Source organism: Ciconia boyciana, chromosome 1, assembly GCF_034638445.1.
Source record: "Ciconia boyciana chromosome 1, ASM3463844v1, whole genome shotgun sequence".
Classification (NCBI taxonomy): domain Eukaryota; kingdom Metazoa; phylum Chordata; class Aves; order Ciconiiformes; family Ciconiidae; genus Ciconia; species Ciconia boyciana.
Window position 1 is genome coordinate 190,586,612 of NC_132934.1, and position 18,275 is coordinate 190,604,886.

Here is an 18,275-nt window from a genome sequence, read left to right on the forward strand (position 1 = left end):
TATTTGAGGTTGTTAATGGGCTGGGCAGCCGTTGCTGGAGCTTACAGGGATGGCTGGAACTGAACTGCCGTTGCCCTAATTGCTTCTAACTGCAATTCCAGGGAGCAGAAACTCAGCATGTCCTATTTACTGACATTTCTGCTGTGAATGAAGAGGAACTGCCAACCTGGGAGCCCCACAGAAAGTGCAGGGAGAGCAGAGCCCATGCCAGGAACCTCTTTGGTGGAGGAGAAATGGCTGCTGCTTCAGCAGCTGCTCTGAAACACAAGTAATAGCATGCTCCTGGCAATTAGTTTTTGGCACATTTACTCATGTAATTTTTCTGGCCTTCTAGGCACGTGGTGTGGCACCACTAACCCCCGCAGATGAGACAGCCCAGCTGGGAGTGCGCACCACTTGTTGTTGGGATCCTTCTCACACTTGAGCAGGGACAAGCAGCGGCCCAGGAGCTCCATGAGAGTGAAGCTGTAGATGTCTGCCTTCCTCCTTTCACCCCGCTCCGACCTCCCACCTCCCAGGGAAGCCCCAGCTGTGGGAGGAAGGTTCAGGAGTCAGGAAGCAGCATGAGGAGGAAACAGCAGAACCAAAATTCTCCTGTATTCACCCAAAGTCCCCCAGCAGGTTCCCCCCGCACCTTGCCATCCGTGAGAGCTCATCCCAGTTGCTGTGAAGGAGCTATCCACCTTCTGGCCTGTTCAGTGATTGCGGAGTGGCGAGAGGCAGGAGTTGGCCAGATGTCACTAGAAGACTCCTTGGCCATACCCAAAGCACTGGGGAAGAGGACAGGGCCCTGCCAGCACCCGGCTCAGCTTTTGGAGGAGGGAGGAAGCCTGGGACGAGGAGGGTCTATGCCTCCAGCACAGCAAAGGTGTGATGGCGGTGTCACACCACGGTGGGCACAGGGGCTTGAGGGGCGGCGTGTTTGCCAGGGTGCGTGGGAGGCCTTGCGGCTTGGGCTGTCTGTCCATCCTGTCACCGTGCCCTGGAGCCGTCACGCAGGCACAGGGCGCTCTCCGCCTTCTGGTTCCTCAGGCAGAGCAGATGCCTGTTGCCATTAGTTGCATTGCATCCGCAAAGACTCCTGGGGCCTTTCCTGACGACAGCAAGGGATAGGCAGGCTCATAATATATTAATAATCAAGAGTTTTTTATTTATAAGGCAGCCTGCTCCCTGCTATGGAGCTGCAGGCACTGTGCAATAAGTCATGATAAATCTAATGAAACAGTATAAATAAGAAACCAGCTTTAATCCTAGCTGTAGAATTACTAGGTAGATTAGTGAACGGAAAAATTAGATTTTTGTTTTCTCTTCATTGTTCAAGTTTCGTGCGATTCTGGAAGCTGTAAATTTTTGGGGGGAGCCTGTGAAGGGGCAGGAGGCATAGCCAAGGGTCAGAGAGATGAGAGTGCCTCGAGCACCAAGGGAAAGGGCAGAGGTGTCTGTCCTTCAGACCGGGACCCGCTGATCGGGCCGGGGGAGCAGTACAGTGCCAAAGGCTGCTCCTGGCGCAGCCCCTCACCCCTCTCCAAAGCAGCAGCACCCGGAGTCATGGTGGGAAATGGCGTAGAGAAATCCCAGCCTTTGCCCTGCACGGCACACGCTGACTTTCAGGTGCCACTGCAGTTCGTGCTGGCTGAGTCCTGGGCAGGGATTTCTTTTTCGCTTGTGGTAAACATCTTCACTTGTGGTATAACATCGTTTCAAGCCAGCTATGACATAGGTTTGGGTGATGTCATCACTGACAGCCATCACTCCCCTCTCTGTTGGGCCACAGGGCGAGGGGCAGGGGGCTGGGCTGGGTCTCTGCCCAATCCATCGGTGACGAGCAGTGAACCGGAGCTGCCGATGCCAGCGGATGTCCTGCTCTCCCTACTGCACCTCCCGTCAGCAGAAGCTCAGCAAGAAGCTGCAGACTGAGAAAGCCTTTCGGGAGGAGATTCAGAGTTTTCAGGAGACAATGAAGAGCTTTCAGGAGAACATCAAGGCCTTTTGGGAAAAAATCAGAGATTTCAAGATGTCCATCCAAGCCTTATGGGAAGAGGAAAAGCCCATTTGGGAGGAGGAAGCTGCCTTTCGGTAGGAAGAAAACGCTATTCCAGAGGAAGCAGAAGCCTTCTGGAGGGTGTATCATAACTTCTGGAAGGAATATAATGCTTTCTGGAAGAAGGATAATGATTTCTGGAAAGAAGATCAGCTCCTCTGGGAGAAAGGCAGGGTCTTTCTGGATGAGGACAGAGTCCTATGGGCAGAAGAAGCAGCCTTGCAGGCAGATGAAACAGCTCTCCTGGAAGAGGAGAGAGCTCTGTGGGAAGATGAGGAGGCCCTCCAGGAAGATGAAAAAAACCTCAAGGAGTATGAAATGTTGATCTGGGAGGAGGCCTTTGGTCCTGAGAGAGAGTATATCTCCAGGGATGCCACTGTTCACAGGGGAAAAGCGTAAATTATTCTGCTAGGCTCAGAAACATGTGGAAAGCCACATATACATATACTGATGTGCATACTTGATTTAAGCAGTGCTGCGCTTCAACCAGTTCTCTGAAATAACATCTCTAGTTCTTGGAGTAAATCAGTGCAGGGTTTTTTAATGTGATTTGCTTTAAAGCCATTGCGCTTATGTTTTCAGGACATTATTTATTCTTTTGAGGTCTCGTAGCCTGAGGAATGGGGTAAACCTCTGGTTTCCTGGCCTGTCACCAGGAGGCATGTGGGTAGCTAAAGCCACAAGAAGGTGAGGGCTTAATGGCTAAGATCATCTTCTGGAGCCCAGAACAGCTCACCTAACTCAGTGCAGTTTATATCCACTGAGTCAGTGCCAAAATAAGGCACTGATAAATGATAACCTTCGTATCCCCCGTATTTAAGAGTCACAGTTAACACTGCTGAGTCTTAATGAGACAACTCGTGCTGTTCCACCAGGTTTGGGCTTTGACTTCCCATTTAACTTCCTGCTGCTCTCAGGAGCGTGATGGGAACATTTACCCGCCCGGGTGAGCCCCCCGCATCCGCTGTCTGGCTGAGAGCAGCTTTGTCATCAGCCTTGCTGACACGGGCAGAGGACGGGGAGAGAAGCTGGAGGGATTACAGTAGTCAGCAGCATGTGGGAAAAGATGCAAGCTGGAGAGAAAGTTGGCAGCACGTCCCTCAGCAAGGGGGAAATAAATTTAGCAGTGTGAGTATATATGTGGGTGTGTAAGAGCAGGAGGGGGTGCACACAGGGACTGGGATTGTTATTCACCTGCTGAGCTCCTATTGCCAGTGCCCGTACAGGAGCCTCTAACAGAAAATCCTCGATAACTGCAGTGCAACATGTGGTCAATATTTAGCAATATTTCATGTGACGTGAGTACACAGCCAGTGCCTTCTGCTGAGCTGTGGCACAGGAACTGCAGTTTTTCTTTCCTTTTGAGGAACTGAACTCAGATGCTTCACGTTTTCGAAGGCTGAAAGGCTGGTCTAGAGGGAAATCTGCATTTGGCCCTCTGTACATCCGGGACCGTGGGGAACAAGAGCAACAGTGAAAAGTACTCATCTGAGTCAAACCAGGCATTGAATTTTTCTCTGGTATGGTAGCATTAGTAACTCATTCTCCTTCAATACAGGATTTTAACACTGAAAAGGCTCAAGAACACAATGTAAGAAGCCTTTACAATTGCTGTTGAAGAATCTGATGACTTCTGCAACTGTCAGGCATACTTAGGCTGTCACTCAAGCCTGTCACTCAAGTTCAGTCCTTTGTGATCTGCTGTAGGATAAGGCTGCCTGTCCTGTTTAATTTCGCTCAAGACAAATTATGCACTATGTCTTTCCTGAAAAATCCATGAATATTTATTGCTCAATGAATAACCAGTCCATAAAAGAAAGCCAGCTGATTCAGCCTAGGTAGGAATGTTTTGCACCCTTTGTTATTATCATTCTGTTATTACCATGTAAGCCAGACATGAAAATGACCTATTAGACCATTCAGTGCAACTTCCTGCAAATTCAGGACTCTTACGCATTAGAGCTTTATCATTAGATGCTATAGAGAGAAAGAACCTTTCAGAAAATAACAGTATGCAAAAAGCACTTGTCACTTAATATACTTTAATGTCAAAAAGCCAAGAATTTATCTGTTATTCAAATCCACATGTCAAATTAACATCCATTTAAACTAAAATTAGGTATGCTTTCTCTTGCAAAGAACTTGAAGCACATGAAATGCTCTTAGGAGAGCTCCTAGTCACTTCTTCTTTCACAGGAGAGCAGAACGGTGTTTCTCTGGCTGTCAGTATAATACAAGTTGTGAAATTTAAGGCATTACACAATGCAGCACAGAGGAGCCAGAAGTTTAGCTGGAGAAAAGCATGTACCAATATGGTTTTAGACTGCTGGTAGCTCCCCCGAAAATACTCTATCCACCTGGTAGCTTCAGAGTGGCCTTGGCTTGGGTGGCATTGCTGGAGAGGGACCAGACGCAAAAGGCTTACTGGGGCTGGGTATTTGAAGTGGGAAGTTAGAGGGCACCTGCTCTGCGTCCAGCAGCTCTGGGCTGAGGATGAATTTCAGTCACAAAGCCAGTCTCTGCTAACTCTCCGGAGTGGTAAAGTAACAAGGGAACAAATAAAATAACTACTATAAGGAAAAGCTCAGTTACATTTATCACCTCTGCAACATGCACACAGAGGCTTTTGAGACATGAAATTCAGAGTGAAAAAATACATAAATACACCTGTCGTGGAAGAGCAAGTCTGCTGATCTGGCGTAGGTTGGCTGTAGTGGCCAGGAAAGAATTGGACGTGTCTGAAGAACTGAAGATGCGAAGCATGAACTCACCTAAAGTAGAGTGGAAGGACCTAAAGAAGCTGCCAAGCCCACCTGTGCCTCAAAAGCAGCCATACCTGTAATGGTCTGTGCAAACACTTCTCTCAGCTGCTTTGCATGTTTAATTCCCAGCACTAGTGTTGCACAACCATCACTTTCTCTCTAGGGCTTTACTTATATTAATTTTTTCATGATGTCTGAGGTGAATTTCCCTAGTTACAGTTTTTGACTTCTTATCTGTAGTCCTATCCACAGTGGACACGGGGAACAGCCCTTCCATTTGCCTTGTATTTATCTGTCTGAAGCCCAGTGTGGTCTTCTCTAGCCAACTCTCCCTGGACTAACCCACCCCATCTCCTGGCCTCCTTCACTGATCAAGTGCTTTAGGTATCTGGAAGGCTTCTGTCCTCCCTTCTGGCCCTCCCTCCAAAAGACTGAAAAATTGAGATAATTTGCAGCATCCAGATACAATCCCTGACGATGCCGAAAGTCCAGGTTGCAGTGCTTGTTTTGCAGAAGAGATTCAGCCAGGAGTGATGCAGCCGAGCCCTTCAGACACCGAACATCGGTGCCGAGCTGCACTGGTGCTGATGGGTCCTTCTGCAGAGCGATGCCACCACAACGAGCCCTGTCCTGTGCCCCGGGGTGTCTCAGCCCCGTTACTTACACTCAGACTTACTCAGTGGCACAGAGTCAGGCAGAATGGGCGCTGATGTAAATTTAGACCATAATCAAACTTCCTGTGGTTGCTGTTCAAATAAAGAGGCATTAAAGATAAAAGCAGAACAATTAGTGTAATTTCAGAGTAAACACAGGGATAAACCCCAAATACAAAGAAACATCGTGAACCCAAACAAGCATATGTTGGCAGTGCAATTAATTTAAAGTCAATGAGCTGTGTGCACTCAGGAAAGTTTTGACGGCTTAGCAAGTCCTGCACAGAGCGATCTGACAATGGGATGCAGAAATTTGATGGACTGGCTGGGCTGCACGCCCAGAGCTCACCTGCTTTCTGGTGCAGGCGATGCACTTCTTGCTCTCCTTCCCTGGACAAAATACAGAAATACTATGGAAAATATTACAGAAAATATATGTCGGGGCAGAAAGGTCTTACTTTATCCACACTAAAAGGCAGCCCTGGCCTCAGTCAAAAGCCAGTGAAGATGCTGATAAATCTGATATTCGTATTTCTAGGTGATACTCAAGAGTCTTTTCTTTCAAAGTTTCTGCTCAAGCGATTTACAGCAGGTTATTTTCTGCTCAAAGCCACAACAAAGGTGGAAATTATGGACTGCAGCTTTGTACCTCTGAAAACATAGAACATCCCAAAGCCCAAAGTGTCTTACAAAGGGATGACGACAACTCCCGCATAGAGCAATAAAGAGATCGAGTCATTAGTGCCAAATCAGCATAAATATTTGAACAGGAGAAAGAAATAGCTCCTGAGCTCACCTGCACATTTTTAAAATGCAGCATTGTCATCAGAAATCATTCCTGACGCAGCTGTGGAGCTAACTCGTGGGAGAGGCAGAACATGGAAAATGGTAAAGAGTCATTTAAGTCAACTGGCATGTCTACAAGTGGCATAAACTGGAATGGTAAGAGTGACAGAAGAAAATTAAATTTATTCAGTATATGTGTGTGTATATATGTGTGTGTGTATATATAGCTATAATTTCCAACTGTGCGTGTCAGTCGTTGCATAGGAGGAATGTAAAAAAGCTGGAAGGCAGGCCTGTGACTCATGGGAAACTGGAGGTATGGAGAGCATCCAGCCACAAATATAAATCCTGCTGCCGTTCTGCCAGGAAGTCTGGCTGAATTGTTGAAAAGTCACTGCAGAGGATGCCTTGGAAATTGAAGGAGGAGATAGAATACTGTGGCTGAAAATATCAGATGGGGAAAAAAATAATCACACTTTCACCCTTCAGAATTTAACATCTAATGTGGGTTAAAGAAGAGAGGAACCACAAAGAAACTGTATTTTAAAAACAAGTATATGATTCTGAAAATCTCTCTGTTTCTCTTTTTGTCTCTCTGTCTCTCCCCTCTTGTCTTCTTTTTTTTACTCTTCTTTTATACATTGATTGAACTAGGAGCATGATCTGCAGAGAGGGAGGGAATTCCAGATTCTTGGCATTTGGGGATTTTTGGGAAGGTTTTGGTCCTGACCCAGCAAACTGCTCCATCTATGCAGTCCCTCAGAGTACTTGAAATGTTCCAAAGTCCCATCTAAATCCGTATTTAGAATTAAAACTGGGATTCTGCTATCGCTGGATCACAGGCAGTATAAGAAGTGGGCAAGGGGAGCACTCACAAGCGGTGATGGATTAGAGCATAAGCATACCTGCTTTGATAAGGTGGGCTTTTATCAAAATAAAAGACAATTCAGATTTGTACCTGGGATCTTCAGAAACCATGGTGGCAGCCCTGGAGTTGTGAAGATAAACACAGCTTGTATCTTGGAGCTTCAGGTTTGCAATACATGACACAGAACCACCAAGCAAGCAACAAGCTTCCCTTGGCTGCAAATTGTCCTCTTCTTCTTTGTGATTTTTGTGCATGTGCCGGTGCGTTTGTGTACATGTGGACACATACCGAGACAGAAAAAGTCTCCAGGAACCAGTCAGTGTGTGCAGTGCAAGCAAAACAGCATGCCCCTGCCCTCGTCATCCCCCTGCACTGCCTCTGCTATTGGAAGTGTTGCTTCAGTTACTAACAGCAGGAGCTGTGCAGCTACTGACTTACCAAATCTCAGCGTTAAGGCTGTGGAAGCAGGTGACCTCAGCGCGGGGCCGTGACAACATACCTTTCATGCCATCGCCTTCATTAGCATCCTGTGCCTCGCCATGCTGCTCAAGAACAGTATGTAAAAATTAAGGATCGTATTTCTTTGGTCCAAAGGGAAACACAACTGTCCACCCTCCACATTTTTAACGTGAGTTATAGCATCATGATTTTGTTATCCCGCAGCACAGCTTTCTGAGCGTTTTGGCGTGGGAGCCTTTCAAGCAGAATTACTGTTATTATTATTATTATTCTTCATGTGAATGACACATTTCCAGACCTCTGCTTAGCTAGCCTGAGAACACTGAAATAGAAATTGGGTTGAAAAGCTGTTATTTGGCTGCTCACCCTGCCAGTAAATTTCCAATTCATGTACGGGTTTTCTTCCCTGTTCTTCAAGATCGCCCTGCACATTTGTGGCTTGACTGCTGTACTGCAGGCGGGAGGAAAGAAGTGTGAACCAAAGTAAAGTCTCGCTGGGAGCACAGTGGGTGCCTCTTTTGTGAACATTCTCTCTCTCTGCTGACTCACAAAAAAAGCAGCTTTCCCTGCAGACTCCATTGCAATTTCAAGCTGCAGCCCAAACACATGAAGTTCCACTGAAGAGAAAGCTATACATCCCCTGGTTGCTTCATACCTGTCATATATGCACCTAATTTTTAGTGACCTACATTGGCTTTACATAGTACCAAGATACACAGTATTTTCTTCTTCTCTGTTGCACTCAGATTTGCATCTATGCAATTAGCAGCAATGTTTAATTTAAAAAGCCAGCCCAAGCAGCAGCCTGATGGAAAGTCATTAATACTGTGAAATAATTGAGAGATGAAGAAACCATTCTGTGACCTGACCTTTCACGCTGATCGGCTGAGGAGCGGCACTTCCCCGAGAGCAGATGCAATCAAGGGCTGATAGAGGTGGAACTGATTAACGGGGCGGATATTGCTTGAAGCACCCATCCTTCCCAAGGATGGGGAGAGGGAATTTGTGTAAGCTGATCTTCTTTCTAATTAAGGCATAAATAACAAAGCCTGCAAGGATCCCTCCGCAGGGAACCATCAGCCCTGCTCCAGCCTGCTGAAAAGCGGCAGCAGCAGCATACTTTGCACTTACATGGTACTTATATGGTATACTTATATGGTATACTTATATGGTATATGGTACTTCCCATTCAGAGGTCTCAGAGCGTGCCACGCTGTTAGTGCATTTACCCCGCAGCGCTCTCGAGAGCTGTGCAGAGGACGTTATTGCCATTTTAAAGAAGAGGACACAAAGAGGACACAAAGAGGACACAAAGAGGGACACAAAGAGGACACAAAGAGGTTAAGGCTGAAAAAGGATTTTGTGGCAAATCCAGGAAATATAACTCCCTCCTTCCAGATCTCCACCCCATCCGTGACACCAGCCTGCCAGTGGGACTTAAAACACCCATATCTTTCAAAAAGCGTGGTGACAACTGGGCATCCTAATCCATATCACTGTCTCATGGGGCTCCTGGCATACATATCTCTGTGATAGTTAAAAAACTGGTGCTTTTTACTTTTGACCCACCCTGTTAGCAGACATTTATCAATAGGGAGCTTATGGTATATCACAGGTGAATATGTTCCACCTCCTTAGTCCCATCTTTAGACCATTAATTACAGCATATCCTTATTTTCCATTTAAACAGGCCAGTTTCTAGCCACTGATTCAAGCTATAGCTTTTTCACGAGACTGAATCAATTTTTCAACACCTGGAGTTTTCTCTTGCCAGTCCAAGGGTGACAGCTGACTGCAGCCCACATCGGAGTCACAGTCCATGGCTTTCCCTGCGGAGTCCTCTGGAGAGCCCTGCTTTCCAGGGTACGGCTTTCTTGATCCTGAGTGAGTGAAGACTCTCTCTTCCTGCAGCCCCAGCTCTGGAGAGGACCATGGGGTTTTGTGTGCATCCTTGTCTGAGTGGGTTTGGGGCTGGCGGGGAGCAGCTCCTAGTGCTTTGCCTCAGGTCTGCACACCTAACTGGCCCCACAGAACATATAAGGAATTTACTACCCACCTTTTGAGTTCTTTTCCAGGTGATCTTAATTGTCATTTCAAGACCTCAGCCCTTGCATTGAATCTGCCCCCAACTATGTACTGCCTGGAAATGTCCTACATTTGCCTATGCTGAGTACAATCAACTCAGGATCACAAGTCTCTATGCCACCACCAGCTTCCAATCCCGTGATTAATGAAGCTTTATTGCCCCGTGTGAAGCCCAGTGGTGAGTGCAATACGTGTCACCGTGCATGGGAAGTCAGCACCTCTGGCAGGCACAGGTCCACGGCCCTTGTGCACTCATTGGGGACAGTGGAAGGCCCCATCCATAGGCAGCACCACGTTGCCACTGGCACAGGTCCCATGTGGGCAGACGCAAGCTGAGCCAGCCTTATCCAGGAGTCAGGGCATGGCCATGGCTCCATATAAACAGATGGGATGGACCGATCCCAGACTTTTATGCCAGAAATGGGTCTTTATGATCACCTTCTATTTTTAGCATCCAACTCAAGAATCTCACAGAACAGCGTTTATAGTCTACTCCAAACAGAAGATACCTTGTAGAAGGGCAAACAGATTTGGCTGTGGGACTGCAGGCGAGGGGGTACCTACAACACCTCTGCATGCATATTCCCGTAGGCTGCTCTCTTTGCATTGCCTCTCTAAAAAACATTTGTGATTCAGCTCCCATCACCAGCACTTTCTACTAGTGAACATCTGACATCCTCCAGCGGTTTTATCCTACAGCTCTTCTGTGTGGTCAGGACATATACTATGGTATGTATACACATGTCAGTGTAACAGTCTGGAAATGCAGGCACAGGGGCTTGCTACCAACGCGCTTGGCCTGGGTGCATCCTAATGCCATACTGGAAGCCCAGGGCACACCAGTGTCCTTGTCCAGTGCCCTGGTTTACAATGGGAAGGAAACAGAGGCAGACGTGAGAGATACAGATGGGTCTGGATGTCAGGGGTAGGATTGCAATCATACTATAAACCTAAGGTCTGGATTAAGGTCCAGAGCTTTAAAGGTTGATATTCAGGCACCAAATGTGATTAATGTCACTGTGCATGAAAGTACTGCACACCTTCAAAGGTCTGAGCTGGGGTGGCCTGTCTGACAGCAGAAAGATGGCTCTCAGAGGGCTGACCCTGGTTTTTTGGGGGCATTTCACAGCGCACAGACCACAGCCGCCTTCTCCACTCCTTGGCTGCAGCCATGGTGGAGACCCCAGAAACAGCAGTAAGAACAAGACGGTGCTGTACAAAACTCCTAAATACAACACGGTGATTTCCAGGCTCCCTTTTGACCAAGCAATAAGATAACCCTGACTTCAGATGTTTACGGACCATTTACCCATACACTTAACACCTCTGCAGCTTGTTCCCACGTTATGTGCTCACAGTCTAACTGCCAGCAACGGAGGCCAACATCTCTTGTGACAACTGTAACAAGAGGAATGCTATTTTTAACCCAATTACTGTTGATAGCATACTACAGACATTATGGGAAACCTGTGGGCTAGATTTCCTAAAGAACAGCTCAGTCATCAGACAGAGAGCCGTGCTCCCGGTGGCATGTGATGCCACCCTCACCCCTCTGAGACCCACCTTGGCAGTGGGAGCCACCAACTTCACCCTCCAGCACCCGCGGCTGCACTTTGTCTCCTGTCTCTGCCCCATCTCCTCCCTTTGCTGGAGCAGCCCAGCCCAGCTCAACCCCAACCCTTCCTCCTCCACACGGGATTTCTTGATGCATGGCCTTCTGCCTGGAGGCAAGCGGCAGGTTATCATATAACCTATAGCTAGACACTTTGAGAAATAGAGAAAAAGCCCAGAAAAAAAGAGACAGACGTGCTGGCTGGAAAGAGAGGGTATGGCCAGGAAAATCCAAATGGGTGGCAGCTACGGCCAGCACAACCCTCCTCATGATGCGCCTATTTCCCACTGAACAGCAAACAGTGACAAATATATGTAATGCTTCATTGCTAAAATGATTTGTATTATAGGTAGAGATGCTGGACTCCTCAATTTAAGGCTGGCATGTGAAATTATCAGTTTGCAGCCTCAAACACAGAGACAATAAATGGTGCGGCACACATTGTCAGTACTGCATATTTTTAGACTGCTGTAGGCGTTTGCAGTCGTTTCGAAGTGCCTTGATGACTTTTCACACGTTTTTGCAGCAGGAATGAAAATTGCTTCCTGAGCTGGGATATAATGAATGGTGTGCAAAAAAAAAAATGACCAACTGACTGCATTTTGCCCTCAGGTCAGGGCGGATTTTGGGTGGACAAGAGCAATTCTGAGGCTGCGCAGCCATTCCTTCTGCTTTCTCTCTGAAGGGCTTTGCGATGTTGGCCAGAAACATTTTTCATGACTCTGCCCATTTTACCATGCTCTCAAGCAGGGACGTGCTCCTTAGGGGTTGCAGGAAGATTTTGCTCACAGATGTTTAGGCAGGGGCTGGTTTTCTCCCTTGCGCTGCCTGAAGGCAGACTGTCCTTGGGACAATGCCAATTAAACCCAGATGCTTTAATTTCATTATAAAAGAACACTTGTGAAAATTTGATTTTAGTGGGTAGCAGGTTCACAGTTCCTACAAGATCAGTGCCAAGTGGTTCAGGAAATAATGTTGTTTTTCCGCAGGACTCTGGCAGGGCCGAGCCAAGCCCTGCAGGGAGCTGGGACTGAGGGGCAGCGGGAGAGCTGCAGGGCAGCACTCGGCTCCTGGCAACTCACCCATTGCAAGGATGCTCGCATCCAACAGCTTTCTTGGGGCTGGGGACAGGTTTATAAGATGATATTCAGACTATGGTTTATGTCTGATCAAATCCGGGTTTGTCAGGAGAGAGAGGCAGTGAGAGCAAGGGATGACTCCATTATATATGGGGCATTTGCCATTGTGGAGAAGCTCTTCAGCAGCTTCCACCAAAAATCTTAATTTCCAAACTAAACAGTAAGTGCCTCAATGTAATGATTACATGTTGATGGGTTTTAATATCTATAAATGTATGTGCATGTATGTGCATTCATGTGTGCAAATGTGTATGTGCAGACAGGTGTCTCTGGGTGTATAATCACACCCACAATAAGACTCAGACCTGCCTGACGCCACATACACTTTAAAAAGTGCTTTTTGCTCAAAGATTTACTCTAAGGGCTCTAAAAGCTGGATGAAATTTCTAACACCTCCTCCTGCAGTGCTTGGATACTTTTCGTGGCCTGAATTTGGGCTTCTTTGACAAGGGGATTCATGAGATACAGAGGGGAAAAAACCAAACAGTTTTTTAATAGAGTCAACCGATGCTTAAAACAATCGTGCATGCCTGGGTGTGCATCAAAATCACAGGAGCCAACCTTGCTCTCCAGATGGTCCACATTTGGTTTTGGCGAGTGCATAGTGAGCCCTGGACTTTAGGAAAGTGGTGCTGGAAGAGAGGACAGGAAGATTTCAGTCTTTAAAATGGCCTGTACAGAGCAGCTGGCACCACCGAGATGGAAACACAGATGTGCACAGGGTTACAAGCACTGCCTTTTCACTGCATTATAACTCAATGGGTCCAAAAGTCATGGTGGGATCATTAAACTCAAAATTACACCCCACAGCCCGTCGGTCCATCTCATCTTTGGCTGTCCTGGGAGAGAGGGCTGCCAGCAGTATGGTTCTGCTCACTTCTGTCAAGGAGGTTTTACTGATATGAGGGAAATGTGCCCCGTGATGTTTGGAAAGGGCTTGGACTATTGAAAATAATACGTTATCCATGTTGGACCAGTTCCAGGATACGTTGCTGGTTTTGCATTTGAGAGCCATAATAATCATTCACATGCATTTATAATCAGTTTGCTGTGATTTAGTAACAGGGAACATCAAAGGCAGAGTCATGTAATTACACTCCAGGAACAATGGGTCTGTGTGAGCTTAATGTCAAGGTGTTCTGCGCATGAGGTGCTGGCGGTATTTTTGGATGTCTTCCCCTTTTTTTGGAACAGATCCCTGGAAGAGAGGGTGAGGGCAGTGGGCAGTGAACACCAGGGGCAATCAGGACAGGGACAGGGGTTGGGGTGGAAGGTGGGGCTGGGAAGGGGTGGGAAAGTCCCAGCCAGGGTGAGTGGGGGGTCACGGGTGGGCAGAGCAGGAGTGCTCAGACCAGCCAGCTCCACCTGTGCAACTCCTTGCCCGCTCTGCGCTGCTGGGGAAGGGTATCGGTCCTTCCTCCCTCTCCCCTGCCCTGCCCTGGGAGTCTGGACTGAAGTGCAACTGGTGGGCTGTAATACATAGAGCAATTCAAACATCAACACGGTGATCAAAGGGCGCCAAAGAAGCAAAACAAATGTTGGGAATTAACTGGAAAGAAACAGAGTAGAGCAGGAAATGTAAGTATGCCACTGTAGAAGTCAAGGGTGTGTCACCTTTCTAACAGTGTGTGTGGGTCTGGTATCTCCATCGCCCGAAGCGGAAAGGATGCAGTGATGGGAACCCGGGAAATGGGAAATGTGGGATGGGTCCTGTACAGCTCAGCCTGGAAAAGCGGTGAGTGGAGACAGAAATAAAAAAGGTCTGTAAAGTCCTGAGGGGCACAGACAAAGCTACTCCACTACTACAAAATTCAGGAGGCATCGAAAGAAACTAGCTGTGTTGGCATGAACAGTATTCCGTTTTAAATGCTCAACATTTCCTGGTTTCCAGAAATTTAGGTTTAATCGCTAGCCTTTTCCGAGTCTTCAGAGGTTTGAAGTATGTGACCTGAAACATAGCATACCAGAGGCAACCTTAAGTCCCCTTTAACCAAGTTCTGCTGCAGAATTTTGCACTGAATGCCAGCCAACCGGCCATTTCCAAGGGACTAGAAGTCTTTAGCGCCTGAGGTCCTGCATGATTTTTAGGTCACTGTAGTGTGAAAATCCTCCCACACCGAAGGATAAAGTCTGTAACCATGAGGGACGTCAAACACCCCAACCAGCTCCACCGTACGTCCACAAAAAGAAAAGCTAGCACAAAGCAGCTGAGGAAGGGAGCATCCACGCAACGTTACGCTGCTGCTGTGCAGCACCATGTCCCTGCTCCCGAGGGCTCTAACCTTGCCACGTTGCTGCCGGGGCTGGCATGGGACACAGCCGTGCAAGGACAGCGAGCGCAAGAACCACAAGAAACTCGCAGCAGCAGCAGCCTGCGGGTGGCTGTCCTGGGGGCTTCCTGGGCAGCCCGCCTATGCAGCACTCCCAGTTTCTCACCACACCGCTGCTAGACAAGTTTTTATTAGAGCTTGGTAGGAGTTTAGGTAAACCCATTTATTATTTTTATTACTGCCTCAGCAAAAGCATTCCCACTCTCAGCAGTATCAGGAAAGTTTTATGGGTTCATATGGAAAAGACAGACCCTGGCATCAGTAAATTCTCATCATTTGTATTATTATATGTCCTAAACAACCTCTTTGGTGTCAGTGTTTCTTGTATGAGATGTCATTAGTAATTCTGTCTCCCTCAATCATCAATTAATGTTCATAATGAAAATCTACCCGGCCAGTTTATCTCACTAAGCAACTCTGCTGTGTTTGTCATCATGGCATCTGAATGTCCAGTACTGCAATGGCAATCAAAGGGAGAGATCATCCAGGGTACGATTTTTCTCTCATTCCCCAGAGCCAGCCAGAAGAAAACAGCAGTGAGAGGCAAAATAACCCTCTTGCTCCTTTTAAACACCAGCCACAGCCTCGAAGGAGCTGGAGAAACAGACCTCTCTTATTAAACTGTAAATTGCTGGTGCCATATCTAAAGGATTATGTTAGACTGTTTACATTTTACTACATTAGATCAGCATTGTCCTTTTCTTTTTTTTTTTTTACTCAGTTTGACAAAAGAGATCCTGACTGCTTTTATCAGTTAAACTCTTCAGGGCGTGAGAAGCACACCCAACCAGTCGTGCCTACCTGTCTTTCTACGTTAAGGAAGAGCTGCAGAGGTGGGATCCCTTCCCTACCCCAAAACACTTGCAAGGAGCGGGGCTGGAAGCTGGTTATGTACCCTAACTAATACTGGCAGCTTTTGCGGTTGTTAAAGAGCTCGTAGATGTTTTGCCTGAAGTGGGGGGAGAAGGCGAGTACTTACAAGTACTTATTGTGTGGGAAGGTCCAGATGGCAAAATACTACATCAGCAATAAAGCCGCACCAGGAGTCCACTGGCAACATAGCTGCCTGTGTGAACCGGCACAGGCAGGATGCAGGAACAACCACAAAACCATGGATGAAATGCAAAGAGTAAATTTATTTTTGTTACCTCACCAACTGGGGATCCCTGAAGCAGCACCTGGGCAGAGGCACACAGGCAGGAACGCAGGCACCACTGACCTCGGTCCATGCTAGAGCATCACCAAACCTGCTGTTTTCACCTGTATTTCAGGGATTCACGAAGGCATAATTTACCACTGTGCTTTGATCTTTCCCAAAGCAGAGCAGGAACCTCAAGCATGTTCGATAGGGTGCCTCTGAGTCTATCACAGGCCTATGCTATCCAAACACAGATCTTCTACTTGTCCAACACACAAGACTAAACAATTCATATGATTTATGTGTTTTCAACACCCCAGCTGCAAGTCGCTTGAGCGTGTTTACAATCGTCCTCACCAATCTTTTGTTATTTTCCTACACTGACCCATAATGCAGTTAAAATATAGTGGAACTGGGATCTTACTATGTCTTACGGGTTTTCTCAAATATGTGAGAATAGTAACTATGGGCACAGATAGAGAAACATTCTAGCAGAGTTTAGACATGCCTTGAAACACTGTTTTTTTCTCATTAGTATTTTCATTCTTAAAAAGGACTTTTAAAGGATTTCAGGAATACTTAGTGTTTTCAATGCATGCACCGTCTGCCTGGGGAGGATGCCCCGAAGGCCTCCAGCAGGCATCCTCCACGTCTGGCCGTGCCATCTGGAGATGATGCCGTCCCAGAGTTGTGCCAGTGGGAAAGACCAGGGGAGCAGATAATTCAAAAAGGGAATAGCTGTGTAAACACTTTGTAAAGCGAACTGTGCGATCACCTGTAAAAGCATTTCTTCACTATGCTGGTGAGTGTTAAAGAAAACCTGCAGCGCTCATCATGGCAGTGTCACCTCATGCTCCTCTGCACTGTGGTGAGGAAACCCCAAGCCCTTCTGCGCTGCAGCTGGGCTCTGAAACACGGATGCAAACAGGTGATGTGGCAGAGCGCAGGCTGAACTGTGCTGTTTCAAGGCAAACCAGTGGACTCAGGCAAATATCAAATTAAGTAATGCCTGGGAGTTCAAATTACGACTAAGGGGCTGCACGCTCCTCCTGGTGGGAGAAGCACGGCTAAGCTCCAGGATCACCAAGCCTCAGGAAGTGGGTGTCTCCGCTAGAAGTGGGAGGCCTCCAAGTGTGCTGGAAAGAGCAGAAATGACCGAGTCCATGTCACTGAATTGCCTCTGCAAAGCGTCAGTCTGGATTATTGGGCAGAGTGTACTCTCAGCAAGTTTGCTGATGACACCAAACCAGGAGGAGTGACTGATAGACCAAAGGGTCATGCTGCCATCCAGAGGGACCACAACAGGCTGGAGAAATGGGCTGACAGGAAGCTCGTGAAGTTCAACAAGGAGAAATGCAAAGTCCTGCACCTGGGGAAGAACAGCCCCAGGCACCAGTACATGCTGGGGGCTGTCCAGCTGGAAAGCAGCTTGGCAGAAAAGGACCTGGGGGTCCTGGTGGACAACAAGTTGACCATTAGCCAGCAGTGGGCCCTTGCTGCAAAGAAGGTGAATTCTATCCTGGGCTGCATTAGACAAAGTATTGCCAGCAGGTCGAGGGAGGTGATCCTTCCCCTCTGCTCAGCACTGGTGAGGCCACACCTGGAGGGCTGTGTCCAATTCTGAGCTCCCCAGTACAAGAGAGACATGGACATACTGGAGAGAGTCCAACAAAGGGCCACAAAGATGGTTAAGGGGCTGGAGCACTTCTCATATGAGGAAAGGCTGAAAGAGATCGGACTGTTTAGCCTAGAGAAGGCTCAGTGGGATCTTATCAATGTATACAGATACCTGAAGGGAGGGTGCAAAGAGAATGAAGCCAGGCTCTTTCCAGTGGTGCCCAGTGACAGGACCAGAGGCAATGGGCACAAATGGAAACACAGGAGGTTCCCTCTGAACATCAGGAAACACTTTTTCACTGTGGGGGTGACAGAGCACTGGCACAGGTTGCCCAGAGAGGTTGTACAGTCTCCACCCTTGGAGATACTCAAAAGCCATCTGGACACAGTCCTGGGCAGCTGGCTGCAAGTGGCTCTACTTGAGCAGGGAGTTGGACCAGATGAGCTCCAGAGGTCCCCTCCCACCTCAACCATTCTGCAATTCTGTGAATCTAATTGCTCCCACCAGCGTGTGCTCTTAACACATTACTCTTTCGCATTAAAACTTTCTTAGCAGTGAAGTGACATGGAGAAAAACTGGTAGATGTTGGTTGACGTTCGTGACCTCTTTCCAGTTCTCAGCTTCTACAGGCAGGGACAAGCAGCACATTCCCGTACGGCGACAGGAATGGCTCTGGAAAATGCGTGTTCCCAACACAGTGCCATGTGATCCTTGGCACAGGACCAGCGATGATGGGAACAGCCCATCTGACGTGGACAGAGAGACAGGTCGTCCACATGGGCTT

General features: G+C 47.6%; 1 protein-coding gene across 1 annotated transcript; it reads left to right on the forward strand.

Moving 5' to 3' along the window:
- Window positions 1-1,855: 1,855 nt before the first annotated feature.
- On the forward strand, window positions 1,856-2,440 carry CCDC70 (coiled-coil domain containing 70). The gene is given in 1 exon segment (XM_072854547.1): window positions 1,856-2,440. A coding segment is annotated over 1 exon segment (585 nt).
- Window positions 2,441-18,275: the final 15,835 nt, after the last annotated feature.